The 25,348-nt window shown below is 38.2% G+C and overlaps 2 protein-coding genes across 4 annotated transcripts in view; one reads left to right on the forward strand and one right to left on the reverse strand.

Moving 5' to 3' along the window:
* Positions 1-496: 496 nt before the first annotated feature.
* Positions 497-13,599, reverse strand: faah2a (fatty acid amide hydrolase 2a). Its single transcript, XM_022684495.2, has 11 exons — positions 13,245-13,599; positions 11,010-11,092; positions 9,424-9,560; positions 8,479-8,688; positions 7,589-7,708; positions 6,792-6,927; positions 6,582-6,699; positions 5,993-6,112; positions 3,884-3,992; positions 2,861-3,049; positions 497-1,078 (listed from the first exon to the last, which is right to left on the reverse strand). Exons 1-11 carry the CDS (start codon positions 13,431-13,433, stop codon positions 861-863), a joined length of 1,629 nt encoding a protein of 542 aa, XP_022540216.1. The 5' UTR covers positions 13,434-13,599; the 3' UTR covers positions 497-860.
* Positions 13,600-18,798: 5,199 nt separating this feature from the next.
* LOC103040350 (dual specificity testis-specific protein kinase 2-like) overlaps positions 18,799-25,348 on the forward strand; it is a 28,501-nt gene continuing 21,951 nt past the window's right edge. The window contains exons 1-2 of one of the 3 annotated variants that reach the window (XM_022684494.2): positions 18,799-19,059; positions 20,383-20,829. In XM_022684494.2, coding sequence (XP_022540215.2) covers positions 20,647-20,829 — 183 coding nt within the window. In that variant the 5' untranslated portion in view covers positions 18,799-19,059; positions 20,383-20,646. The remainder of the gene's footprint in view (positions 19,060-20,382; positions 20,830-25,348) is intronic. The other 2 variants (XM_049481147.1, XM_049481148.1) reach the window with 2 other exon arrangements.

The raw sequence follows: 25,348 nt of genomic DNA on the forward strand, positions 1-25,348 counted from the left end.
CTGTTTTTTGTGACAAACATGTATGTGTTCCGATCACTCTATCACAGAAAAATAAGAGTTGTAGAACTTATTGAAAACTCAAGACAGCCATAACATTATGTTTTTTTACAAGTGTATGTAAACTTTTGACCACAACTGTATATCCCAACTAAACAGAAAAGAAGGAACAAGTAATTTATGTAATTTGGAATTTCTAAATCATCACATTAATATAGCTAATGTGGTACAAATATAGATTTATACATCACAGGATTCCTCTACCTGCAGCTAGAACATAAAACAAAAATTAAATACCATTGATCCAGTTTCATTGGTCCATTGATCCAGTTTCATTGGTCCATTGATCCAGTTTCATACATGCTCATGCCTTAACACTGCCTCCACCATGTTTGACAGATGACGGATGGTATGCTTTAGATTATAAAAAAAAAAACAAAGAAAATGTGCCTGTGTTTCCAGTGTATATGTGGTTTAGCCATTTTTTTTAATTAAAACCTAAATTCCAGTAGTAAGACTCCACTTACTGTATCTTTGCTAAACGGCACTTTTAGTCTATAATATCTATTTAAGATAATATTGGTAGTTCTCCATGAAATAATATTAAAATTAAATAATAATAATAATGATTTAAATAATAATATCTTGTGCCTAACTTAAGCGTATATGTTTAGCTCTCTTATAACAGCCAGGTAACTAGAGTTTGGGCTCTAACCAATGCATAAATAAAAGGATCTAAAGCCAATGGACAAGTCTTTAGAAAACTCCCCATAAGGACAAGACACTGACCAACGTGTGAAAGACACTTAACAGTAAGCTTTGGGTGGTTAGAGTGATTGTATTGAGTATGTTATATGCGATGGTTATGTGCTATTACTGCTCGATTTAAATGTTTTTGGTGAATCTGCTTTAGACCCTGGATCTCTCCAGCCTCCAAAGGCTTTCTCCAGGTTCAGAGCAGTGGCCAGAGGGAGCCGGTCCTGCAGCTTCCCCGCCACAAGCTGTATCCCCATGGGCAAGCCTTCTGCACTGAGCCCCAGCGGACACTGGGTCACTGGCAGGCCTAAAATATTAAATATACCTGCAGAAGGAGAGAGAGAATGCGTCATATAAAAGATATGCAAAATGCACAAAAGTACTAGGACTAGGCCTGTCACAATAATTGCAATATCGATTTATTGTACAATAAATGAACATCATTTTTGATAATCGTAATATCATCTATTGCAGGGGTGTCCAAACTTTTTTTGTTGGGGGCCAGAAGAAGAAATATATTTAAAGTCACGGGCCACACTCTGTAATAAAACAAATAATGAAATATACCACTTTAAATAATACATTTTCCTGATTATTTCATTTACACACCATTTTACTTGACTAACTATCTTTATCTTTGACAGTGTTGTGTAAACTAAGATTTTTCAAATTGATGTTTAATTTCATGATGTCTCTTAATATTAAACTCCTTAATTACGGAAACTTTTAGACTCTTTGGCCCGTTTTTCCCCTGATCTATTGTGTTTATTTGTATGTTTGTTCAGATATATAACAGTAAACAGTATTTTATCCAGTCATGCTTCAATAACTGTGACTCCATACACACAGTGTGGACTAAAGTAGGTAAAGAGATAAGTTTATCATTCCCAAACTAATTAAAATAAAAGATTAATTAAAATTTAGTTGTCTTTAAAAAGTGTATAATTGCTGTATTATGCTATTCTGTTATCATTATGTCTGTGGTATTTAATAGTCGTAAAATTAAAAATATATTGTGTATCGCAATAATTTCTGTGACAATATATCGTCCACAAAAAAATCATATCGTGACAGTGCTTTTTTTGGGGCACTTGTTTCTAATGTCCAGAAAAGGTTTTTTTTATTATGATAACCCATTTTTAGATGATATACTGTCCCAGAAATTAATGCAATAACAATATTATTGTAATTAAAAAAAAAATATTTTACTGCAACTGACATGACTATACAACAGCATAAAAATGTATTTACACATTATTTTTAAAAAGCAATGTACTTTATGCATTTTCAGTATATACCTGCTCATTTACATGAATAGGCTCTTCTTGCTAAGAAAACTAATTGGGCAATACTGAGTTCAGCCAAAAAAAATTATATTATAGGTACAGCTCTGGAAAAAAATAAGAGACCACTTAATGATGATGTTTTTCCTTGATAAAAACCTCTGAAAATAAATAAGAGGAAGATGGATGATCACAAGCCATCAAACCAAACTGAACTGCTTTTTGCACCAGGAGTGGCATAAAGTTATCCAAAAGCAGTGTGTAAGACTGATGGAGGAGAACATGATGCCAAGATGCATGAAAACTGTGATTAAAAACCAGGGTTATTCCACTAAATATTGATTTCTGAACTCTTAAAACTTTATGAATATGAACTTGTTTTCTTTGCATTATTTGACGTCTGAAAGCTCTGCATCTTTTTTGTCATTTCAGCCATTTCTCATTTTCTGCAATTAAATAATCTAAATTACAATATTTTTATTTGGAATTTGGGATAAATGTTGTCTGTAGTTTATAGAACAAAACAACAATGTTCATTTTACTCAATGGTATACCTATGAATAGCAAAATTAGAGAAACTGATTCAGAAACTGAAGTGGTCTTTTTTTCTGATTTTTGCAGAGCTGTATATATTGCAGGTTTAGGCTCCCCAATTTACACCCCCCATACCACTCCAAATCATCTATAATGAAAAAGTTTACTTAGGGATTTATACTCCTCTATAGTCCAAACCTGGCATTAGGCATGGTGCCAAAATGTTCATATTTATCTGCTCCAGAGAGTACTATTTCTTTCTGAATAATACAAGTGAACTGGGGGCTGACCTGTGTAGGCAAAGTTGAAGGGGGTAAATAGTGGGTGGTGGTGTTTGGGTGCCAGTTTGGGGTGAGAGGGATACAGCAGAACTCCATCTACACCCAGCAGTTTCTCCAGGTCCTGCTGTAGACTCTCCTTCTGCTGCAGGATAAACTGTGTGGGGTGTGAGCTCTGGAATATCTCCACCAGAGCCAGACCTGGAATGAGAATGAGAAACAGACCAAGATGTGATCTAAAAACGTCTAAATGTGTGATTCAGCGAATATTAGGCAACCAAAAATATTTAGGTGAAAATACTGTCTAACACAAACACACACACACACACACACACATGCAGAGATGGAAAGTAACTAAAAATAAAAAAATAAAATGTTGGGGGGAAAAAAAAATGCAGCGCAGCTGAACTTTTCCCAGCAGTGTTTATATTGGTTAGCGGGAGAGACGCTGTGTGAATCAGCTGTGTAGCCTGGGGTCTGTGTGCGCGGCTCGGGGGAACCGGTGTTCTGTCGAGTTATGCTACCCATCGATATGTGCTTCTTTACGGTACTGCGCATGCACCGACCAACAGTTTTTTGTATGTTTTCATGTTTTTTTATGAGAATTCCTTAAGTTTTGATCTGCTTAAATGTTAAAAACACATGTAAATAGCAGATAAAGCAGAGCAATGGCAAGTTAAAAAATTATAATGAACTGTAAAACTATAAAAACACGGTTTATAGTCACCTATAAGACCATAATCTTTTTAACTTTTTAACAGTAAAGAAAAAAATGGATCATAGAAACCTATGCCACTTGGTTAGTGAACAAATACTGCCTGAAAGGCCCAAAATATTTAATTTAATAATTATTTAATTTATGATTTGTACTTTTTTACATCATATAAATAAAAGTTACTATGTAACTTTTACTCAAAGTACATTTTAAATTGAGTACTTTTTTTTTTTTTTACTTTTACTCGAGTAGATTTTTAGATGGGTACTTTTACTTTTACTTGAGTAGAATTTTTTCCACCTCTGCACACACGTACGTACCTATAGCAGCCACAGTGTGAGAGGACAGTCCTAGCATCCATTTGAACAGCTCCCAAACCGGCCACACCTTCCTCCCTTCGCCCATGAGCTCTGCAAATGTGGTGGGTGACTAAAAACAAAAAACAAAACAAAAATAAAATCAGGTTTCACTTAGAAACATGTTTCATAAAGCACTTTTAAACCAGCACTAAACCAATACAGTTTCCCCATCTATAATTCCCACTGTTCAAACTGATTGGACAAATGTCTTTATGCACTCACCCAGACATGTGATGTATCGTTCACTGGAACGGTTATAAACGTTATTAGGAAGTATATCATGCCCAGAAGAAATTCAATAGAGCTGTCAGGACAAGCTGTTCTTTATGTATTGACTTTATGTATGTAGTGATCCTGTAAGATTTAAGGCCCTATTTTAGTGATCTATAGACGGTGTTGGGAGTAACAGCGTTGAAATAAACGGCGTTACTAACGCCGTTACTTTTTTTCAGAGTAATCTAACTAATTACTCTGACTGTCACTATGACGTCGTTACCATTTCTGACACCCCTTTACTGCACGTTACTTTAGCCCCTCAATGAACTTTTTTTTTAAACTTTCCGCATACAGACAAAGGCGCAAGCGGGTGTGTGTGAGTCACAAGGGAGGGGAGGATGAGACCAGGGTTTCTCTAGGGGTCCGCAGGCTCATCCTCAGAGGAAGACAGTAGTCTGTAGTGAGCGCTTTAAATCAGGGATCTCAAACTCGCGGCCCGTAGAACGATATTTTGTGGCCGGCGACACGAAATTCAATTTTAGTGTTAGTGCGGCGCGCACGCATCCTCTCCCCGTCCACCAGCCCAGCGCATCCTATTCATTTAAATAGAGAGTGGCTGCATGAGCGCAGCCCCGCCCTCCGACAAAAAGTACAGCTGCCTTTCAACCGCAGAGGAGAAACTGAAAACGGATTTATAGCACTATAGATCACAGTGAGGTTGATAAAGAAAATCTTAAACTTATGATTGACTACACCTGTTGCTTGATTTGAAAAAATAAAAACGTCACGCAATATTATCGCAATAGTTACTTTTACTGGTAACTAGTTACTTTTATAGTGGAGTAACTCAGTTACTTTTTTTGAGAAGTAACTAGTAACTATAACTAATTACTTTTTCAAAGTAACGTGCCCAACACTGTCTATAGATAGGCGAGCCATCAAAGGCGAACTGAACAGCTTGATTTAGGGTGTGTCAGTGTGTCTTTGCTGTCGTAACAATGGGAAAAATATTCCTTACATGACAAATTCTCTTAACTAATCATGGGTGTGTTTTGGGCGTAACATGAAATAAACCAAAAAGTGTTACACGCCATTTCCTTTAAGAGCCAGGCGTGAATTGCTATTTTGACGACGCAGCACTTCTGCGCTTCTCAGTAGAGGAAACTGACCTGCTCATTTATGTTGTGAAGGTGGATAAGCAGGTCATTTACGGGAACAGCAAAGGTATTTTACTGTGTATTGAGTTTATTGTTGATGGAAAAGTTAGGTTTGTGCACAGTTCCATGTCCATGTGTGTGTGTATAACGAGTTGTACACATGTTGTGCAGACACAGCAAGCCTGTATTGCCAAAATAAAGGGTTAATACACGTTATAACCAATACATTTCCATGATTATTTCATTGCTTTTCCATGCCTTCAAGTCAAATTTTTAAAACATACGATTTTTAAAAAAATCAGTGCAGACACGGACAATAAAATAAAAGAAAATAAATAAAATGTATTATATTTCCATGACTTTTTCATGGTTTTTCATGACCGTACGAACCCTGAAGACAGCAATAAATGTCTGACTTGATGTCTCTCTAGGTTGTATTCAGTCAGTGGTGCACCTGTGTTTTCCATTGCCAAGATAGCAATATGCCAGAAATAAACCTCAACATACCTCACTTCCAAATCACCACACCCATCGATGTAGATATACTCACAAGCACTGTTGCTATTTAAACAATGCAGGTGCAAGGTGTGAAAATATACTGTTGGCAGGATGTAAGATGGCAATGAACATTGCACTGCAGCTTGTGCAGGGAGTAAGATAAGGCCCTTAAAAAAGCATGTAAACACACAAACAGTACCTTCCCATCCTTGCCAGGTGCAGACATCATCGCTCCCCAGATCTGAAAGGAGTATTTGAGCTGAGGGATGCGAATTTCTTTAACTTTCACTCCGAAATCAGCCTCCAGCTGCTGAACCACCTGAAATAAAACAGCATGTTACAAACATTACTATAATACATACCACTTCCATTCAAAAATGTAAAAGCTGGAAATCAATTTTCATACTAATACAGCTCTGGAAAAAAATAAGAGACCACTTAAAATTATGAGTTTCTTTGCTTTTACCAAATAGAAAACGATGGTTGGATGATCACAACCATCAAACCAAGCTGAACTGCTTTACTCCTTTTTACTCCTGCTTTACTCCTCGTATTTTTGCACGAGGAGTAAAGGCATAAAGTTACCCAAAAGCAGTGTGAAAGACTGGTGGAGGCGAACATGCTAATGTGCATGAAAACTGTTTAAAAAACAGGGTTATGAAACCAAATATTGATTTCTGAACTCTTAAAACTTTATAAATATGAACTTGTTTTCTTTGCATTATTTGAGGTCTGAAAGTATAAGGAAAGAAAGAGTGCAATTGTGCCATCTCCAGCCATGTTCATACCCTTTTCTGTGCCTGAATCAGTTGGGGGTCTACTGGGGAGAGTAGAGGTGATCCTCCATCGTGAGGAACAGAGAAGAACCTGATCTTCCGCAGATCCACCTCAGCAGACAGAGACAATCTGAAGGGAGGAGAAATGGACACACGGTTGCTCAGACAGATTCAAACAGATTTAAAGTATTTACAGTACATTTTCAGTATATATGGAGTTACTTTTCTGCAGCAGGTCCTGCCATGATCTTCAGCATGGGCACGAGATCTCCAGCGTAGCGGCACATGGGTCCTGTACAGAGAAAGCCCGGCTGCTGACCAGACGGGGGAGGATACTGCCCTGCATTACTGACTATACCTGTAATAAAACACAAACACGAACACACAGTGCTGCCTGTTACCACCCATACTTTTAGGATATTGTTTCGACCCCTGGTGTCGTATGTGTGCTGGTCTTCTATGCTTGGTGCAGTTCCGAAAGGGCCTGGAAACGCCTGGCCTGAGAGAGACATTCATGGCTCCTCCCCTTTTCTGACCTGGAAAAGCATCCTGCTCAGACTAACCCAGCACCTCTATTTTGTATTTCTGTTTATTTTTCTATGGGTAAAGTAGGAAGTGTGTCCCTTTTGGTTTAACTAACATTTCTCCGCAGATTTTTTTTTTTTATTTTGTTAATTTTGTTTTCTTTAATTTCGTTTTTAGAGTGTACTCACACTAAGCATGGTTTAGTTGAATCATGCTGGAGCACGGTTCTGCCCCCTCCCTTTTCCACTGCTGGCCTGCACTCGCACTGCGTTTAAACAATCTGTGCCCGAGCACGCTTACGTCATAAGTAAAGCTGTTCAAGGGGTCAGTGTTTCAGACTCCACCTCTTCAACAGGCCAGCGTATGGTTCAGTGTACCGTGCCCAGGCATGGTATGGAGCGATCACACTGGTCAAACGAGCTGTGCTTTGGGAGGTAACCGTGCCCGAGCATCCTTTCATAAATAATGTAAAAGCTCTGACATATTCTTCTTACCTACTGTTGGCTTATGTCCAAATATACCATTGAAAAAGCAGGGCATGCGAATACTCCCCCCGATGTCTGATCCTACTCCAATTACAGACGCACCACTCGCTATTATACTGCCCTCTCCACCTGAGAGAGAGAGAGAGAGAGAGAGAGAGACAGACAGAGAGGCAGAGAGAGAGAGAGAGAGAGGGATAGAGAGAGAAAGAGATAGAGAGAGACAGAAAGAGAGAGAGAAATAAGGGGGTTTATCTGATAACTGATCACAAACATACATATGTGTGTATTGTATGATAATTATGACTTATGAATTGTGTGTATACACCACTTTCACACAATACTGCAGTCAATATATTTAGGTCAATATGACAGTTTAATGGTGAAATATTTGCATGTTATTAATATTATCTCTACCACGGTAAATTATATCATCATTAGAATATATATATATATCACAAATAACAGTAACAAGAGATTTAAAAACCTGTATATAATCTCTATATCCTTACTTTCTACATCCTTACTATATGCCTAGCATTTTGGTACATTTTATTGGTTTGCTAATTATAAAATTTGAACACATGATAAAAGATTTACACTAGCATGTTAAAAAGTTAAATGGAAATGGAGATACAAGGTTTTTATAACAACCATGAACCATGATCATATAAAAGCATGTGAGAAAGTCACTGATGCCTGGGGTCCATATAACCCCAACTAATGCTGTTTAACTATCTGTAGTTTTGAAAAGAACATAAAAATATTTTTTTTCATATTTTATTAAATGTGCTAGACAGGTATATCTTAAGTAATGTAAATATATATATATTTTTTTTCCATACAGTCCATATACAGTTTTGTGTGTGTATATGTGTGTGTGTGGGTGTGTGTGCCCTAACCAGAGCTGCCCCCCACTATCCTGCTGAGGTTGTAGGGGTTCCTGGTGATGCCGTATAGATGGTTGTGAGACTCCAGCCACATGCACAGCTCACTGCAGTTGGTCACGCCCAGAGGAATTGCCCCCGCCCTCTTTAACAGAGCCACGGACGGAGCGTCCACCCCCGAAACCACTGCCCTCCTGCTCAGAAGGCCTGTAGAGTTCGGCATGCCTAAAAAAGGGATTGAGAAATAAAGTGAGACGGAGAGAAAAAGAAATAGAGAGACTTTGCAGATCCCAGTCACAGACCGTATAATTATTTAATTAATAAAATAAATCAAATTTTCAATAAAATGATTAAATGATTACTGTTTCAGATATCACAATATTTAAGGATATTTTTTTGCAAAAACAATATAATTGTATTAATTTCAAGTATATACTACACAATACCACAAAATAAATGTTAAAATTCTATTTCATATATGTATATGTATATAGTTTCAAACATTTAGTAGAAACAATATCAAGATTTTTATTAATATTTGGAAGCAAATTATCAATATTGCTCTGTTATCTTCTAATAGCCAATGCACACATGTACAGAAGTATTTCTCTGCATTTAACTCAACCATAGCAGTGAGCATGCACTGTGGCTGGTAACGTCTGTCCAAGATTAATCTTAATAATTTTCTAATCAATAAAAATAATAATCCAAATCTGACACAGTAGAACCAACTTGTTCAAAATGCTGCATCATGACACTACTTCTCATACACTTTGCACTCTTTTTTCATGTCTTCATGTCTCGAGTAGATATCACAAGAACGGTTAATCTACTCTTACATAAGAACAACATAGTGTTCAGTACCGTATCTCAGCGATATGCATATCAGTGTAAAGTACAGCCCACCTAAAGGGCAGAGTACACAGCAAACCCAGAGGCCTGTAGTCTAGTCCTGCTCACCCTGCAGGGCGAAGGCCTCTTTCACAGTGAAGGGAACTCCCAGCAGAGGGAGTCTATCCTCCAGCACATCCTCCCCTCCTGTCTCCTCCTCTATCAGCTTATCCACCTGAGCTGCCTCCTGAAGAGCTGCAGCAAACCTGAGACAGATACAGCCAGTAATAAAGAGAGAGAGAGAGAGAGAGAGAGAGAGAGAGAGAGGGAAAGAAAGAATGACTAATTTAGGAGGTAACTAGTAGGCCTCATGTCATGTATTAAACTTCACATCTTAGTCAAGTTAGCAAATGTAATGGCATTTCAATATTTAACACCAGTGAAGAAGCTGATTAATCATAAATTTGGTTTCATTAAAACAAAAATAATCTCCATATTTTTTAATATACATTCATTTCTAATTTTTATTCCATTTTCTACCCAATTTACAAGGCCATTACCCAACCCACTCATTAGGACTCCCTCTATCACTAGTTATGCCCCAACACCAGGAGGGTTAAGACTAGCACATGCCTCCTCCGATACATGTGAAGCCAGACTCTGCCTCTTTTTCAACTGCTGCTGATGCAGCATTGCCGAGTAGCATCACAGCATACTCTGAGGAAAACACAGCGACTCTGTTCTGATACATCAGCTCACAGATGCCTTGTGCTGATTGACATCACCCTTTTATAGAAATGTGGGGAGAGAGCCAAGAGCGCCATCTACCCACCCATAGAGAGCAAGGCCAATTGTGCTCTCTCAGGGCTCTGGCAGCTGATGGCAAACTACACAAATGGGATTCGTAGTGGCAGCGCTTAGCACGCTGGACCACTCAGAACCCAAATAATCTCCATATTAAATTAGATCAGTAATATGGTTTTTTTATTATTGCATAAAATTTAAACAATATCACAAAAATGTATAATTTATGACCTGTGATTTAAAATGTATATGAAATGCGCATGAATTAGACTCTCAATTTAGTGCTTTAGTGCGAGCTGTGGTGCACCCAGCATGTGGCTGATTTTCCAGTAATACAGCACCGTGCAATCAATACAAAATGCTCCAGTTACGTGATTTGATATTGGAAATAAATTTGGTTAAAATGGGGCTGTCAGGTCTTTTTGAGACCTAAAGACAGAGTCAATTAAGGTCAAATTAAATTCACAATATCAAATGTTTGACTTCAATACCAAGACTAAAACAATACTTTGGCCAAAAAAGCAGGTCACATCTAGATTATGGACATCACTATTGTTTAGTATTTTTAAGATGAAAATGTAATAGTTTTGCAGTAATTAATTATTTGTAATGATTACATCGACACATTCATGCTATACATTGATATGTTATATACAAGAATTAACAGTTGTATTATATGTCTGTTATTTGTGTGAGTCCAGTCTAAATAAGTTCCCCCTTGCTGCATAATTGAGTAGATTCACTTCGGTTCTATATAGTTTCAAAAGCAACAAGTGCTTAAAAATGTAATTATTTTGCACCTTGTGAATGCACAAATCTGTAAATCTGTAAATTGCATCATTATTTATTGACATTTAAAGTAGGTTTTAGCTTCATCCCTCTGAATAAAGTTGCAGCACTGTTTTACTCACCTGTCTTTAACCAAAGCATTGATGAGTGGATTGACCTCCTGGATTCGATCAATGTAGGCCTGAACCACCTCCACGCTAGTTACCTACAGTACAGGAAAAATGTTATTGTGTAGCTCAGCTCAGCACAATGTTCTCCCTGCAGTGTCTCTCACTACAGTACCCAGAACACATTTTACAAATTGGCTGTCCCTTTGGGCATCCCTTAGGGAGTGCCCGTGCTGCTCAGCAAATACACGGATCATATAATTAGCCTGTAACCTCTAATGAATAAGCCAATTAAAAAAAACAAAAAAGTAAACCTGCTCTTAAATGTTTCCCAAAATTGTACTAAAATATATTTTTACTTGGTTTATTTATATAATAGGTGTCTGTTTTAACATATTAAATATTTAATTTAATATAGCATATTACTAATAATTTGCTTTGTATACAAGCATAGGTGAATGCTTGTCTGTGCCCGACCAGCATGACCAACATCAAACTTCCAAGCAAAAAAATCCAGCTTGAGACCGGCTTGAGCTGGTAGTTGGTTTCAGATTTTGTACGTTTCTAAGGTGGTCTTTAATGGTCAATGTGGTTGAAAAGCAGCTCAGCCAGGTGAAAACATACCCTATGCTAGGGGTAGGACAATATATCAATATATCAATATATTGTTTCATTTTCATTTAAGATAAAATATCGATATGTGGCATCAAATACTGATGTTTTTATTGAAACATACGTACATTAAACATTGTAAATCTCACCCTATAAATTGGCTTACTAAAGTTACTGCTTCATTACTCCACATGGTGAATGGCGAATATTGGTTGTTAGATTCTGTTAAACTGAGGCCAATAAATCCATTATTGCTGTTTTTTGCTCATTTAGAGGAGTATTTTATTCTCTTAAATGTATGTATTGTCATGAAGTAAGATGCATGAGGTATTGTAGAGAATTGTCTTGTGATATATCAAGTATTGCAGAATCACAGTAAAAAAAAACTCACTGGTTCTCCTGTTTTTACAATTGCAAGAGTTTTATCTCTGAGTAGAAGTGTAAAATATTTTTTTTAACAGATGTCCCCCTGAGAAACTAATCCCGTCCTGATAGGGCTTTTGTCAAATTATCAAAATGTACTTCACAATTGGTTTAGGGTCCTAAATGATTAACAGTCAATGTTCAGTAAAACATGCATTGGATTGGGAGCCTCACCAGTAAGGAAGTACAAATAAAATAGAAGGCTAAAAAAAAATAATTGCGACTAATTGACTAATTGAAAAAATAATCGTCAGATTAGTCAACTACTAAAATAGCTATTAATTGGAGCTCTACTTGGGTTTATATCAGGGAATTGTATACAATATATCGTAACACAGAAATATCGTGATATTAAAAATCCATATTGTGATAATAGAGATGTTCTGTCTTAAAGCTTCACAGTAAATAATAGACTACTTTTAAGTGTACTTATTGTATAATTGTTTTAGTTTGCAGTTTATATGCATGCACTAAATATTTTGCAATATTTTTTGCTGCATTATATTATTTTATGCTATATTATTTATTTTGCCACATTATGATTATGCTGTTATACTATTATACTATATTCCTGAAATTAATTAATTATTTTTTGTGTTTTCCTATATCGCCAAGTATATCGTTATCGCAAAAATACCCTGAAATATCGTGATATTATTTTAGAGCCATATCGCCCACTCCTGCGACATAAATCCCTATATGTCCCTTAATTGTTTTCGTGTGTTTAATATTAATAACATTAATTTACAATGTAGAAAATAAATAAATTTAATAAAGAAATAAAGCAAAACACTGAATGAGAAGGTGTGAAAGTGTATATAGCAGCCAAAAAAAGGCTGTAAAGTGTTCCCACACTTTAAAACAAGCTTAGAATTAGGACATAAGCCTTGAACACTAGTTAGCTGTTGTAGCCTTCAGAGTTCAGTACAAACACGTGGAATAATGCCAGCAGCATGTTACACACTGATTTTTTAGGCCCTCTAATCCGGTTTTGTTGTTTACAATCTTCCGCAAATTCATGCTACTGCAAAAACAGAGCAAAGACTACATTTCCCATAATGCCTCACAGCAGTTCACCTTGCTAGGCTACATCATCTCTTCCTGAAACAGAGCTGACAGCAGAAACCCGGCTATACTGAGTAAAGTTTAGGCTTTAGACTGTTTATACAATAATAATACAGTAGTTTAGATGTTGAAGATCTTTTCCAGACTCACCTCTTTGCGGCGGATGAGGCGCGCGAGCTGGATGGCCGGAGCTGTGAGCAGGGGGCTGCTGATGGGGGGAAGTCGAGCCTCTTCCTCCTTTCCTCTTTCAGGTGAAAATAACTGGAAGATGGTGAAGAAAATCCTCACCACAGCCCTCAGAAACAGACCCAGCAGCTTCTCCAGCCGAGTCATGGCCATGGCGAGCAGAGGAGGACGGAGCGGAGGATCCGGAGCTCAGCTGTGGACCAGGCTAAAGCTCAGCCTGACCCATCACTGCCCCCAGCATGCAGCACTGTGCAACTGAACTGCAAAAACATGCACCTGACCCCAAACCTGCTCATACATCTCATTTATAGCATGCAGCACTGTGCAACTGAACTGCAAAAACATGCACCTGACCCCAGACCTGCTTATACATCTAATTTACAGCATGCAGCACTGTGCAACTGTACTGCAAAAACATGCACCTGACCCCAGACCTGCTCACACATCTCATTTATAGCATGCAGCACTGTGCAACTGTACTGCTGAAACATGCACCTGACCCCAGACCTGCTCACACATCTCATCTATAGCATACAGCACTGTGCAACTGTACTGCAAAAAACATGCACCTAACCCCAGACCTGCTCACACATCTCATCTATAGCATGAAGCACTGTGCAACTGTACTGCTGAAACATGCACCTGACCCCAGACCTGCTCACACATCTCATTTATAGCATGCAGCACTGTGCAACTGTACAGAAGAAACATGCACCTGACCCCAGACCTGCTCACACATCTCATCTATAGCATGCAGCACTGTGCAACTGTACTGCAAAAAACATGCACCTAACCCCAGACCTGCTCACACATCTCATCTATAGCATGAAGCACTGTGCAACTGTACAGAAGAAACATGCACCTGACCCCAGACCTGCTTAGACATCACCAATCGGAGCGCAAAGCCCTGTGCAACTGTACTGCAAAAACATGCACCTGACCCCAGACCTGCTCACACATCTCATCTATAGCATGCAGCACTGTGCAACTGTACTGCAGAAAAAACATGCACCTGACCCCAGACCTGCTCACACATCTCATTTATAGCATGCAGCACTGTGCAACTGTACTGCAAAAACATGCACCTGACCCCAGACCTGCTCACACATCTCATCTATAGCATGAAGCACTGTGCAACTGTACAGAAGAAACATGCACCTGACCCCAGACCTGCTTAGACATCACCAATCGGAGCGCAAAGCCCTGTGCAACTGTACTGCAAAAACATGCACCTGACCCCAGACCTGCTCACACATCTCATCTATAGCATGCAGCACTGTGCAACTGTACTGCAGAAAAAACATGCACCTGACCCCAGACCTGCTCACACATCTCATTTATAGCATGCAGCACTGTGCAACTGTACTGCAGAAAAAACATGCACCTGACCCCAGACCTGCTCATACATCTCATTTACAGCATGCAGCACTGTGCAACTGTACTGCAAAAACATGCACCTGACCCCAGACCTGCTCATACATCTCATTTACAGCATGCAGCACTGTGCAACTGTACTGCAGAAACATGCACCTGACCCCAGACCTGCTCATACATCTCATTTACAGCATGCAGCACTGTGCAACTGTACTGCAGAAACATGCACCTGACCCCAGACCTGCTCACACATCTCTTCTATAGGGGTGGGCAATATGGCCCTAAAATAATATTGCGATATGTCATGGTATTTTCATGATAAGGATACTCTTGGCGATATAACAAAACACTGAATTAAAAAAAAAAGAATACACTATTGCAACAAAATTAAATTTACATTTTATAATTGCATACAATAAGGGTCAGTATAACGCTTAAAATGTGATTATTTAATTATTTTTTTTATGTAGTACAGTGTACAATAAATAAGTTTTCATCCCTTTTTACAATTTTAGCTTTTTCATCTCTGCCTCTTACAATTGGAATTTCAAGACCCACCCAGAGAGAGCAAGGCCAAGCTGATGGCAAGCTGAATGAACGGGATTCGAACCAGCAGTCTCCATTGGTGGTTTTAACCTGTAATTTTCATATGGTATACCAGTTAAAAAATTGGACACACCTTCTTATTCAAAGTTTATATTTATGTATTTTATTTCCTACATTGTAAATGAATCTAGACTTTAAAGAAACATATAAGAAATCATGTAGTAACTTAAAACTGTTAAACAAACCAAAATACGCAAAATATTAGCCCGTTGAATATTTTAGAGGGCCATTATCCTACACTTATTCATCTGCATGTATAACATTTGTAAGATTTTCAAAATTCGTCTAATGTCTCAAATTAAATGGGCTGTTTCTATTTCTGTGTCTTTAAGACAGATATAATGTAAGTATTCTCTATTCTGATTGGCTGTCCTGTATTGTGCCTTTTTCAAAAAGCACTCTGAACACACTGAATCACTCCTGATAACTGCTGTATGAGTGGGCGGGGCTAACCTGTGATAAGCCATTTAGGTGAGAATGTAGAAAGAACACTGTTTTTACAACCATGCTCCAATGTAGCCACTGAGCCATAACATTAAAAACACAGACAGTGGAAGTGAATAACAGTATCTAGTTACAGTTGCTCCTGTTAAGGTTCTTGTGGGGTGTTCCTGCAAGGGTTCGGTACCTAGCAAAAGTGCTTCAATGAAGGTTACAGGACCGGTCAGACCTTCAGAGGTCTTGTGGAGTTCATGCCTCAGTATATCACTAAGGTTTGCCAGCATAAGAAGGAGCTACACAATATTAGGCAATATTTTTAGTTTTTTTTAGATAGATAGATAGATAGATAGATAGATAGATAGATAGATAGATAGATAGATAGATAGATAGATAGATAGATAGATAGATAGATAGATAGATAGATAGATAGATAGATAGATAGATAGATAGATAGATAGAGACTTTATTTATCCCAAAGGAAATTTAGGAATTAGAATTTTTAATAGACACAATGAGGCAATACAGAGCAGTCCAAGCTAAAACAATAAATTACTTCCAACTTCATTAGTGTCATTGCCTCATATCCTAATTAAAGAGACTGCTTAAATCAAGACATGATATTTTGAAATTATATATTTTTCATTCTTCGCAGTGCCTCATCTTTGACAGCCATGCTTCAAAGGGTTAATATGACTGAATAAGTGCAGTAAACAGTCAGGCTAGTGTTTGTGTCAGTGCTGTAGTGATGGATCAATTTTATAGCTTTATTGATCCTCAGAGAGCTAGAGTCATTAAAGCAGCAGAAACATAAAACACTGTACATTATAAACATGCACAATGAGCCATTACATTAAAACCACCTGTTTAATTTTGAGTAGGTTTCCTTTACGCCAACAAAACAGCTCTGATACACTGACTCCAAACTCCACTATACCTTTGAAGGTGTTATCTGGTATCTGGCAACAAGACTAACATTTAAGCCCTGCAAGTTGTGAGGTGGGCCCTCCATAGATATTCATAAAATTGTAAGAGTTCAGAAATCAATATTTGGTGGAGTAACCCTGCTTTTAATCACATTTTTCATGAATTTTGGCATGTTCTCCTCCACCAGTCTTACACACTGCTTTTGGATAACTTAATGCCTTTACTCCTGGTGCAAAAATTCAAGCAGTTCAGTTTGGTTTGATGGCTTGTGATCAGATGTTTTTAATTTGGTAAAATCAAAGAAACTCATATTTTTTAAGTGGTCTCTTATTTTTTTGAGAGCTGTATGATCTTAGAGGATTTTTTCAGTTTCACTTAAAACATGTGACTTAAAAAGGGGTGTCCAAACTTTTGCATACAACTGTAGCTGACTTACTCATATGCTTTCTAAAGCCCACCCTGTTTATATAATCCTCTAATTTCACTCATGAGGTGACATCATCCCTAAATTTCATGTTATGGTGTAAGAAACATGAAATGATGTCACCCTGAGCTCTGGGTGACATCACTACAACTGAAGCACCTACCAACACCTACCATTACACAGGTGAGATGAGTTGCTCCCCAATCATTGTTTCATATTTAAATTGTTAAAGGTACTGTGAGTGAAAATGTTCCCTTTGTCCCTAATGTGACAAGATGCCTTTAATGCCTTTTTTTAATAAGACCTCCCCACAAATTAAGTTAGTAGTATGCAAGATAATATACTAAAGTGACAAGATAATATAAAGAGACAGTAAATTAAGTTTATGTAATGGCCATGAGATAATATACTAAGTACACAATATCATATAATAATAGAACTACAAGACAATATAATAAGGCTATGAGTTAATATGAGTTACAAATATTGTACAATAAATAATATATTTAGTCCATGATATAATCTGAGATATTCTGAGTTTACAAAACAATATATTAAGTCCTTACAGTGACATGGTGCACAATTTTAATAAGGTGTAGCCTCTAGCATCCAACCTGTCACTTAAATATAAATACTATGTCACTTAATATAAATACTATATATATATACATATGTTTTGTTCTTAACATATTTCTAGTGGCCAGTAGATACCTAATGTATAGATATTTTGTGTTTATTCTATAATAATTAAAATATGATGCAATACTTGAAATGCATGAGGAGTATCTCACCTCACCTGGGTAATGTGTTGGTTTGTGCTTTGGTTGTAGTGATGTCACCCAGAGCCCCAATAGAGCCCGAACTCATTCCTTTCACCATAACATGACATTTAGGAATGATGTCACTTTACTGATGAGATTTTTTGGATTATGTGATCAGGGTGACCTGACAATGTTCCTTTATAAGATATAATAAATGAACAAAGCAACAAATAAAGCCACATGCAAATGTTTGAACAGTATGGAAACATAATATTTTTCACACCATTGCCTTGATGTATTATGTTAAGATCTTAAGACCTTAATATAGAATTTGGTAGTCACAAGCCAAAATCTAATATATTGAGGCAATAAAATAATATGTATGTAATATATTATTATTTGGCCTCAATGTATTATTTTGCAGTTTTAATACATTATTTTCTGACCTCAGTCATAAGATTATGTATCTGAAATACAAAGCCATTATTTTAAGATCTTATCTCATTTTTTTAGATAGTAAGTTGTTATTTTGAAATGGTAAGTCATTATTTTGAGATACTAATGTATTATTTTTATTTTTATGCTATCTTAATATTTTTAGATGTTAAGTTGTTATTTTAAGATACTATCTCATCTACAGTTTTTGCTTAATAATTAGCCTGGAATATCTTTTATTAAGATTAATATATTATTTTTTTAGCAGCAGTATGTTATTTTTTAAATCTCAATATATTGATTTTTAGCCTAAATATTTAACTTCCATTTACCCCAATTATGTGTCTATCTATTTATCGATAGATCTATCTATTTTGTAAACCTATTTATAAGAAGAGAAACTGTATCAGACAGCGGCCCCCTTGGTTATAGTAGGTGCTTGTGTGGGGGTTTATGTGGGGGTTGTTGGGGGGTTTTGTGGGGGTTTATGGGGGTTTTGGACGCAGCCCACGTAAAAAGTGTAAATGTGTCACGGCGCCTAGTGCGCATGCGCGCCGCCCAGTCCCCGCCTCGCTTCTTCACCAATGGGAGCGCAAAGCCTCCGAGCGGCCGGAGCGTTTAACCGACACAGAACGACACCAGGAGGACGGCCGTGACCGTGGAGACCGAGCGGACAGAGCAGACCGCGACCCGGGCGGAGAGATTACCTGCGGCCGCCGCTGATCACAGCCTTTCAGCCGACGGGGAGCGTCCGGTAACGGAGACCCGGTGAGCGGATCGAGCAGCCCGGTGAAAGCCGCTGCACCGGCGCGGGGTAATGGCTGAAGGCAGTAGCGCTGTTTCAGCTCGTCTGGAGGAAAATTTGTAGCTGTTTATTAATCGCGAATAGCGTTAAAAAGACGTTTTTAATCGATCTAAACGTCAGACCTGTTAGGTAGCGTTACTGTAGTTTAATCAGCTCTGTGCGGTGCTGCCTCGCCAGTCTATAATCTTCTATTCCCTGCAAGCCTCTCTATCCATCTCTCACCTTGCTGGAGAGATACTGAGCTGGGGTCGAATTTTCCAGTCCACCTTAAATCCTGCTAGAATGAATGGAGTTGATGCAGCATTTAAGGTGGATTGGAAAATAAAATAAAAAAATCAGAAATGGCTAGATGTTGTGCTGCATTATTGTGCATTGTTAATGCATCCTTATTAAGTGTTTAGGTGGTATGTTAAATTTGCTGACGCTGCTGCTTTTGCATGCATGGTCCAGCCCCCTTGCAGGGCACTGGCTTTATGCAAACTGGGTCTCATAGTACTACCTGTGCCCGTGTGCATGCTTGTTAGGGCTGCTGTAAGGATGCACACATTTTTTCACCAGCTTGTGTTATAGGGATGGGTGAAATTAGTGCTTAATTAAGGATGCATTATTAATGCATGCTTATAGAGATGTTCTCATTGCATGTGTTTCCCACTTTGCTTGCTTGGTGCAAATGGTAACTGGTTAAATGAAAAATGGGCTTAATTAATTGAACATGGTTCTCTAATACCTGTACCCCAGTGTATTTTTCTCATGCAATGATTGCATTATTTATATAGAATATTTATAGGTTTATGCACTGCATATTCATATGCTGCTTAAAGGATGCACACATTTAACAAGGTGCGTTTATATTTAAATCTTTTCACAATTGAGGGATGAGATGCAAATTTAGCTATGAGCCAATTGAGCTCTTTATATTGATTTTTTGCATTATTAATGTAACATTATTGAGATACTAGAATTACCAATTTTGCCTCTTTTGAAATGGGATTGATTGAATTTTACCATTTAAGTTAATTAATTAGTCTAAATGTATAAAAATATATTACAAAACTTTAAGTATGTATTTTTTTTACCACTGCGAATTTCAGTGTCTCAGCAGAGAATCCAATATGCACAATATGATTTTCAAGATGTTAAATAAGTGTTGTTTTAGTTCAGTTAATAAAAAAATTAAACTAGACTATTCAGTCACCCTGTTAATAGTGTGTTATTAATGCATCCTAATTAAGGCATGCCCCTTAGTGCATGATCATCACATTCAACCTCTTAATTATGGTAATCTGTTTTAATGTTTAATTGCATGTTTTCTTGTTTATCGTCTCTTTGCAGCAGACATCGTTGCAGAGCCGCTCTAAGAGAGGGAACCGTAGCAGCATGTGAGGCTACGTTTTCTGGACAGAAGTTGTAGGCTTGAGCTGTGCTCTGCTGGTCGCTGTGTTTGGCATCTGTGGGATGCGTAGGTGCCTGCCTTGCATCCCTCCTGACCCAATCCCCCACATCCCAAGGTCGTAGACCGCAGACCGCTGAAGGCACCATGGGGCGCGCTCCTACCAGGGTTTTATTTTGACCAGTGCTGCTCCTCATCTGCTCACCATGGACCAACAAGAGGAGCCCGGCCAGGAAGCATGGGAGCCCCCACCACACGGCCTCCATGGGCCCAACCGGGTCAGACCTTCCTCATACCGGGCCCTGCGGAGTGCTGTGTCCAGCCTAGCACGCATCGACGACTTCTTCTGTGAGAAGATCGGCTCGGGCTTCTTCTCTGAGGTTTTTAAGGTAAGGGCTGTTTACACCAGTTCAGAAATCGTTCTCATATTTGTGCCACATGATTGGTGGTCTTATCCAAAGTGACTTTATGGTACTGTTATAGGTGTAATATGCTTTTCTTAACTGGCCAGGGAATGGGACCCTAATCTGCCTTGGGGATCATGGTGTTTTCCACTATGCAACCCAAACTGACAGGTTTATATACAGCATCTTTGTCCTAAAACTCCTAAATAAGCAAAAACCAAGAACTATGAATTTATTGGTATCACTTTCACATAATTTGATATACCAATATATACCAAGATATAGATACCAATATTCTTACCCACAGGTTTATTGTATTCAGTTTATTAGTGCCACCTTGTGAAGTAATGACCAGTAAATTTAGTAAGTCAAATTGTATTCCCTGCAAGCATACTGAAATCCTACTCAAATCCTGCTAGAATGACTGGAGTTGATGCAGCATTTTACTTGAACTGGAAATATAAAAAAGTAATATTAATAATGCTTTACAAACTAAGATAATATGATTTATCGCACTATTGACAATTGTCTCACCCTAGTTTTTTAGGGTTGTAATGCTGTAGAGCCCTTTTTTGTAATACAAGTGAGAATTCCTTATTGGAGTTGAGACTGAATTTAAAAAAAGGTGCAATTGATTTACTGAACAATGCGACTCGGTTCCGAAACATCAGCTTATAGACACCTTAGGAGTGATGAGAGGAGAGAGTGCCATCTACCCACCCAAGGAAAACAAGGCTAATTGTGCTCTCTCAGGGCTCCGGCAGCTGATGGCATGCTAGTTGACCGGGATTCAAACCAGCAATCTCCCAATCATAGTGGCAGCAAAATAGTCCGTTTAGACTCCTTCTGATAATTGATCAACTTTATGCTCACATATTTTTGGACACTTCCAGTTAATGTATTCGGTTACTTTAGGTTGTACCTATGGGTGGCACAGATTTGTAAATCCAAAAACAGCTAAGTGTAGTCTGTGTAGAGAAGTACTTCCAATAGAAAATGATAAACAACAATCTATTGGTACCGTACCTAATGCCCGGAGTAGGCTAGAGGGGTATAAAGCCCTCTAGCACTAGGCTTTGCTCTCTGGAGCTGTGTTTTGTTGCTGAAAGCAATAAAAATCTTACACTATTTTCTTAAAATCTAGGAAAGTAGACTTTGCTTTATAGTAGAGACAGTTACTCCAACAAGAGCAGCAGGATATACTCCTTTCTAATTTCTAATCTAATAGATTTATTCAGTATGATCCAGTCTATGATCTAAGCATATCTATATCAGAATCAGGAGAGCTGTTTTTTATTATAAGCCACAGCATTTTGTACTGTACCAAGAGTGCCATGCTGGTTGTTTATGCACCCTGTGTGTGTGTGTGTGTGTTCTGCATGTGCTTGTACTGTATTTAGTCCTACACCAGTGTTTGTGCTTAATGATAGGAGAGGTCAGTCCCACTCATCACCGTAATCAGATTACAGCCCAGGCCTAAGCAGACAGACCCGTCACCCGAGTTGCTGTATGTGGGTGGTGGGTGTGTATAGGTGTGGGGGTGTATGTGCGTGTGTTGCATTCAACTCGTTTTACTCAATTCCTCGCCAATGTGCAAGTACATTATATATCATTGCTGTCACGCTGTAGCCTTATGTCTCCAAAATGCCGGCATTACAGGAGAAAGGAAAAAAAAGTTTTACTAGAAATCAATGTAAAAATATGTTACCAAAGTTATTGTAATGATATTTGTTTGATTTAAGCCTATTAGACACCAATGACAATTGGAATTATATGTGTCTTTATTTACTTAGTGAAACATTAATATGTAGAATAGTAGTATTAAAGGTCACCTTCCGCGAAAATCCGATTTTTCTTGTTTTTTGTGGAATACAGTAGGTCTCTCCGAGTTGAATGTGTACACCTGCACATTAAACTGTTTTGCAGCCCCCATTGTCTGCAGGAGCTAAGCAAAGAAATCCCCCCTCCCCCCCTCCGAAAAACCGGTGAATTTTGAATTATCTTTCTGCCTACGTAGGCAGAAACTCACAGACCAGCCCACCTTGGCTCGAGAAACTCCCAGAGGCGGAGCTGAAGCGACGCAACATCACCGCTCATCAGTTAGGAGGTGGGAGGCAGTGAGCGGCAGAGCGGTGGAGGGGCGTCGCAGTGCTCCTAGCCAATCAGAGGAGAGATATTTGCATGCTGTTTGCATGTATGAATATTCATGAGCAAAGCTGGAATCCGGTCATTTTGGACACACCCCTAAAACAGTCCATTAAAAAAGAGCTATACAGAGACACCTGAGCACTTTTTTTTACAAAAACGGCTCACATGTCATTCATTCATACTAGAGACCACAACTAGACATTTTAAAATGAAAGAAAAAACGACGGAAGGTGACCTTTAATAATATCTCAACTTCTTTCTTCAAAATGGAAAATAATTGTATGCATTGGATTTCAATACCAAATATTAAAGTGGGCCAAATCAGAACTAAAATGTCAGATTGAGTGTGTTATTTTTAAACTCGTAGTTGTATTTAGGAAGTTTAGAACACTTAACATATTATTGATACTTTGCTAGTCAGATCCAAACCGTATTGAAAAGTTGTTTGAAATGTTAAAATACTGTTGGATTTATACAAATTCTTTTCAGTTCCTGCCCTCAAATCTGATTTTGCCTCATTTACACTGTGACAAACAAGCACCTTGTTAGATACAGAATGGCAGAAATGTGGGGAATCAAAAAAAGTACCAGAGGTTAGGTACTGATGCTGACCTTGTTACCACAGCAACCAATGCAGATACGTTTGTGATGAACAGACAGACGAAGCCAATCTGACCACTTGCAAATAACAGTGTGGACAGTACTTTTAACAAATCTGATTCTCACACATTTTAAACACAGCCTTAAGCCCTATCCGGACAGGATTACTCTTGCATCTGGACTGCAATTGAAAAAAACAGGAGGATCAGTGAGTTATTTTATTTTTATTATTTTTTTTTTTTGGCTTTCTCGGTCACATGACATGGCGTTCAGTAGCTCCTCCATTTCCACTCACTGTTGTGTTTTATGTGGATCTCAGTGGAAATGTGTGCTCCAAGTGTAATTATGGTGCATGACAGTGGACAAATAGCTATTTTATTAAACGTGAGGTGAAAAAATAATCATAGATCCGAGGTGGGATTAAAATTTATGGAGGACCACGGAGTTCAGAGAAAAACAGTAGGTAATTCACTCTGTATTTTCTCAAAGGACGTCTGGGAAAAGCATGTACGTGGACGTTCCGGATGGGAATAAAATCACAGAGGATACCTTGTTAAAGATAAAATTACCCCAGAACCTCCTGAGAAACTAATCCTGTCCGGAACGGGCTTTAGACCACCTACTGAAGTGATCAGATTTTATGTGGTTTAGTCTTCTCTAGATATAATCCTGATGCCTACATATATACACATGAAGAGACCAGGTGTAAACAGGGCCTTAGTTAGTGATTTACTCTCTTGAGTTAATACAGGATTATTGATCGTATTGATCATTCTGGCCACTTCCTCCCTTAGGCTACACTTTCCACAAATCTCACTTTAAATCATACGTCTTCAGTTCATTCCTGCAGGTAATGATTAACCAGAAGTACAGGCACTCCTTCTGGACTTTATCAGGCTCCAGTAGAGTACAGTACAGTGTGTTACAGAAACCCTGAAGGTACACATTATATTGATTGTGCACTTCCGTTTCTTAGTTTGAAGCTGTTGTGTGTAGTGGTGGGCAAACACTGAATGACGCCTGGCTTGTTTGCTCATGATATGAGGCTTGTTGAGTCACTCAACTCAGAGGTCATGACCTGTCACAAGGAGAACACGTGTAAAGCTGTCAGAGTTAAAGAAATGTGGGTTCTGTCCCACACAACTAAACTGTGAGATGATGCATACATGCAGTAATCTGTGGTTAACTGTAACTGTTAAAAAAATAAATTAGGTACTTTTATTGGGCTCATATTTGAACAATTGTAAGAGCTACAAGAAGTTTGGAGGTGTGTAGTGATGAACTAATCTGAAGCTACATGAAGTTTGGAGGTGTGTAGTGATGAACTCTAAAGCTACATGAAGTTTGGAGGTGTGTAGTGATGAACTAATCTGAAGCTACTTGAAGTTTGGAGGTGTGTAGTGATGAACTAATCTGAAGCTACATGAAGTTTGGAGGTGTGTAGTGATGAACTAATCTGAAGCTACATGAAGTTTGGAGGTGTGTAGTGATTAACTAATCTGAAGCTACATGAAGTTTGGAGGTGTGTAGTGATGAACTCTAAAGCTACATGAAGTTTGGAGGTGTGTAGTGATGAACTCTGAAGCTACATGAAGTTTGGAGGTGTGTAGTGATGAACTCTAAAGCTACATGAAGTTTGGAGGTGTGTAGTGATGAACTCTAAAGCTACATGAAGTTTGGTGGTGTGTAGTGATGAACTCTAAAGCTACATGAAGTTTGGAGGTGTGTAGTGATGTAGTGACTCTGCAGAAAGTTG

This window comes from Astyanax mexicanus, chromosome 7, assembly GCF_023375975.1.
Source record: "Astyanax mexicanus isolate ESR-SI-001 chromosome 7, AstMex3_surface, whole genome shotgun sequence".
NCBI classification, from domain to species: Eukaryota; Metazoa; Chordata; class Actinopteri; order Characiformes; family Acestrorhamphidae; genus Astyanax; species Astyanax mexicanus.

Bases quoted from the DNA above. Each gene is read 5' to 3' on its own strand.
- faah2a (XM_022684495.2), bottom strand. From the start codon at position 13,433: ATGGCCATGACTCGGCTGGAGAAGCTGCTGGGTCTGTTTCTGAGGGCT. The intron at 3,993-5,992 runs GTACTGTTTGTG...TTTTGTTTTTAG, and splicing joins CACCTGGCAAGGATGGGAAG to TCACCCACCACATTTGCAGA. The intron at 1,079-2,860 runs GTCAGCCCCCAG...CTCCTTCTGCAG, and splicing joins CTTCAACTTTGCCTACACAG to GTATATTTAATATTTTAGGC.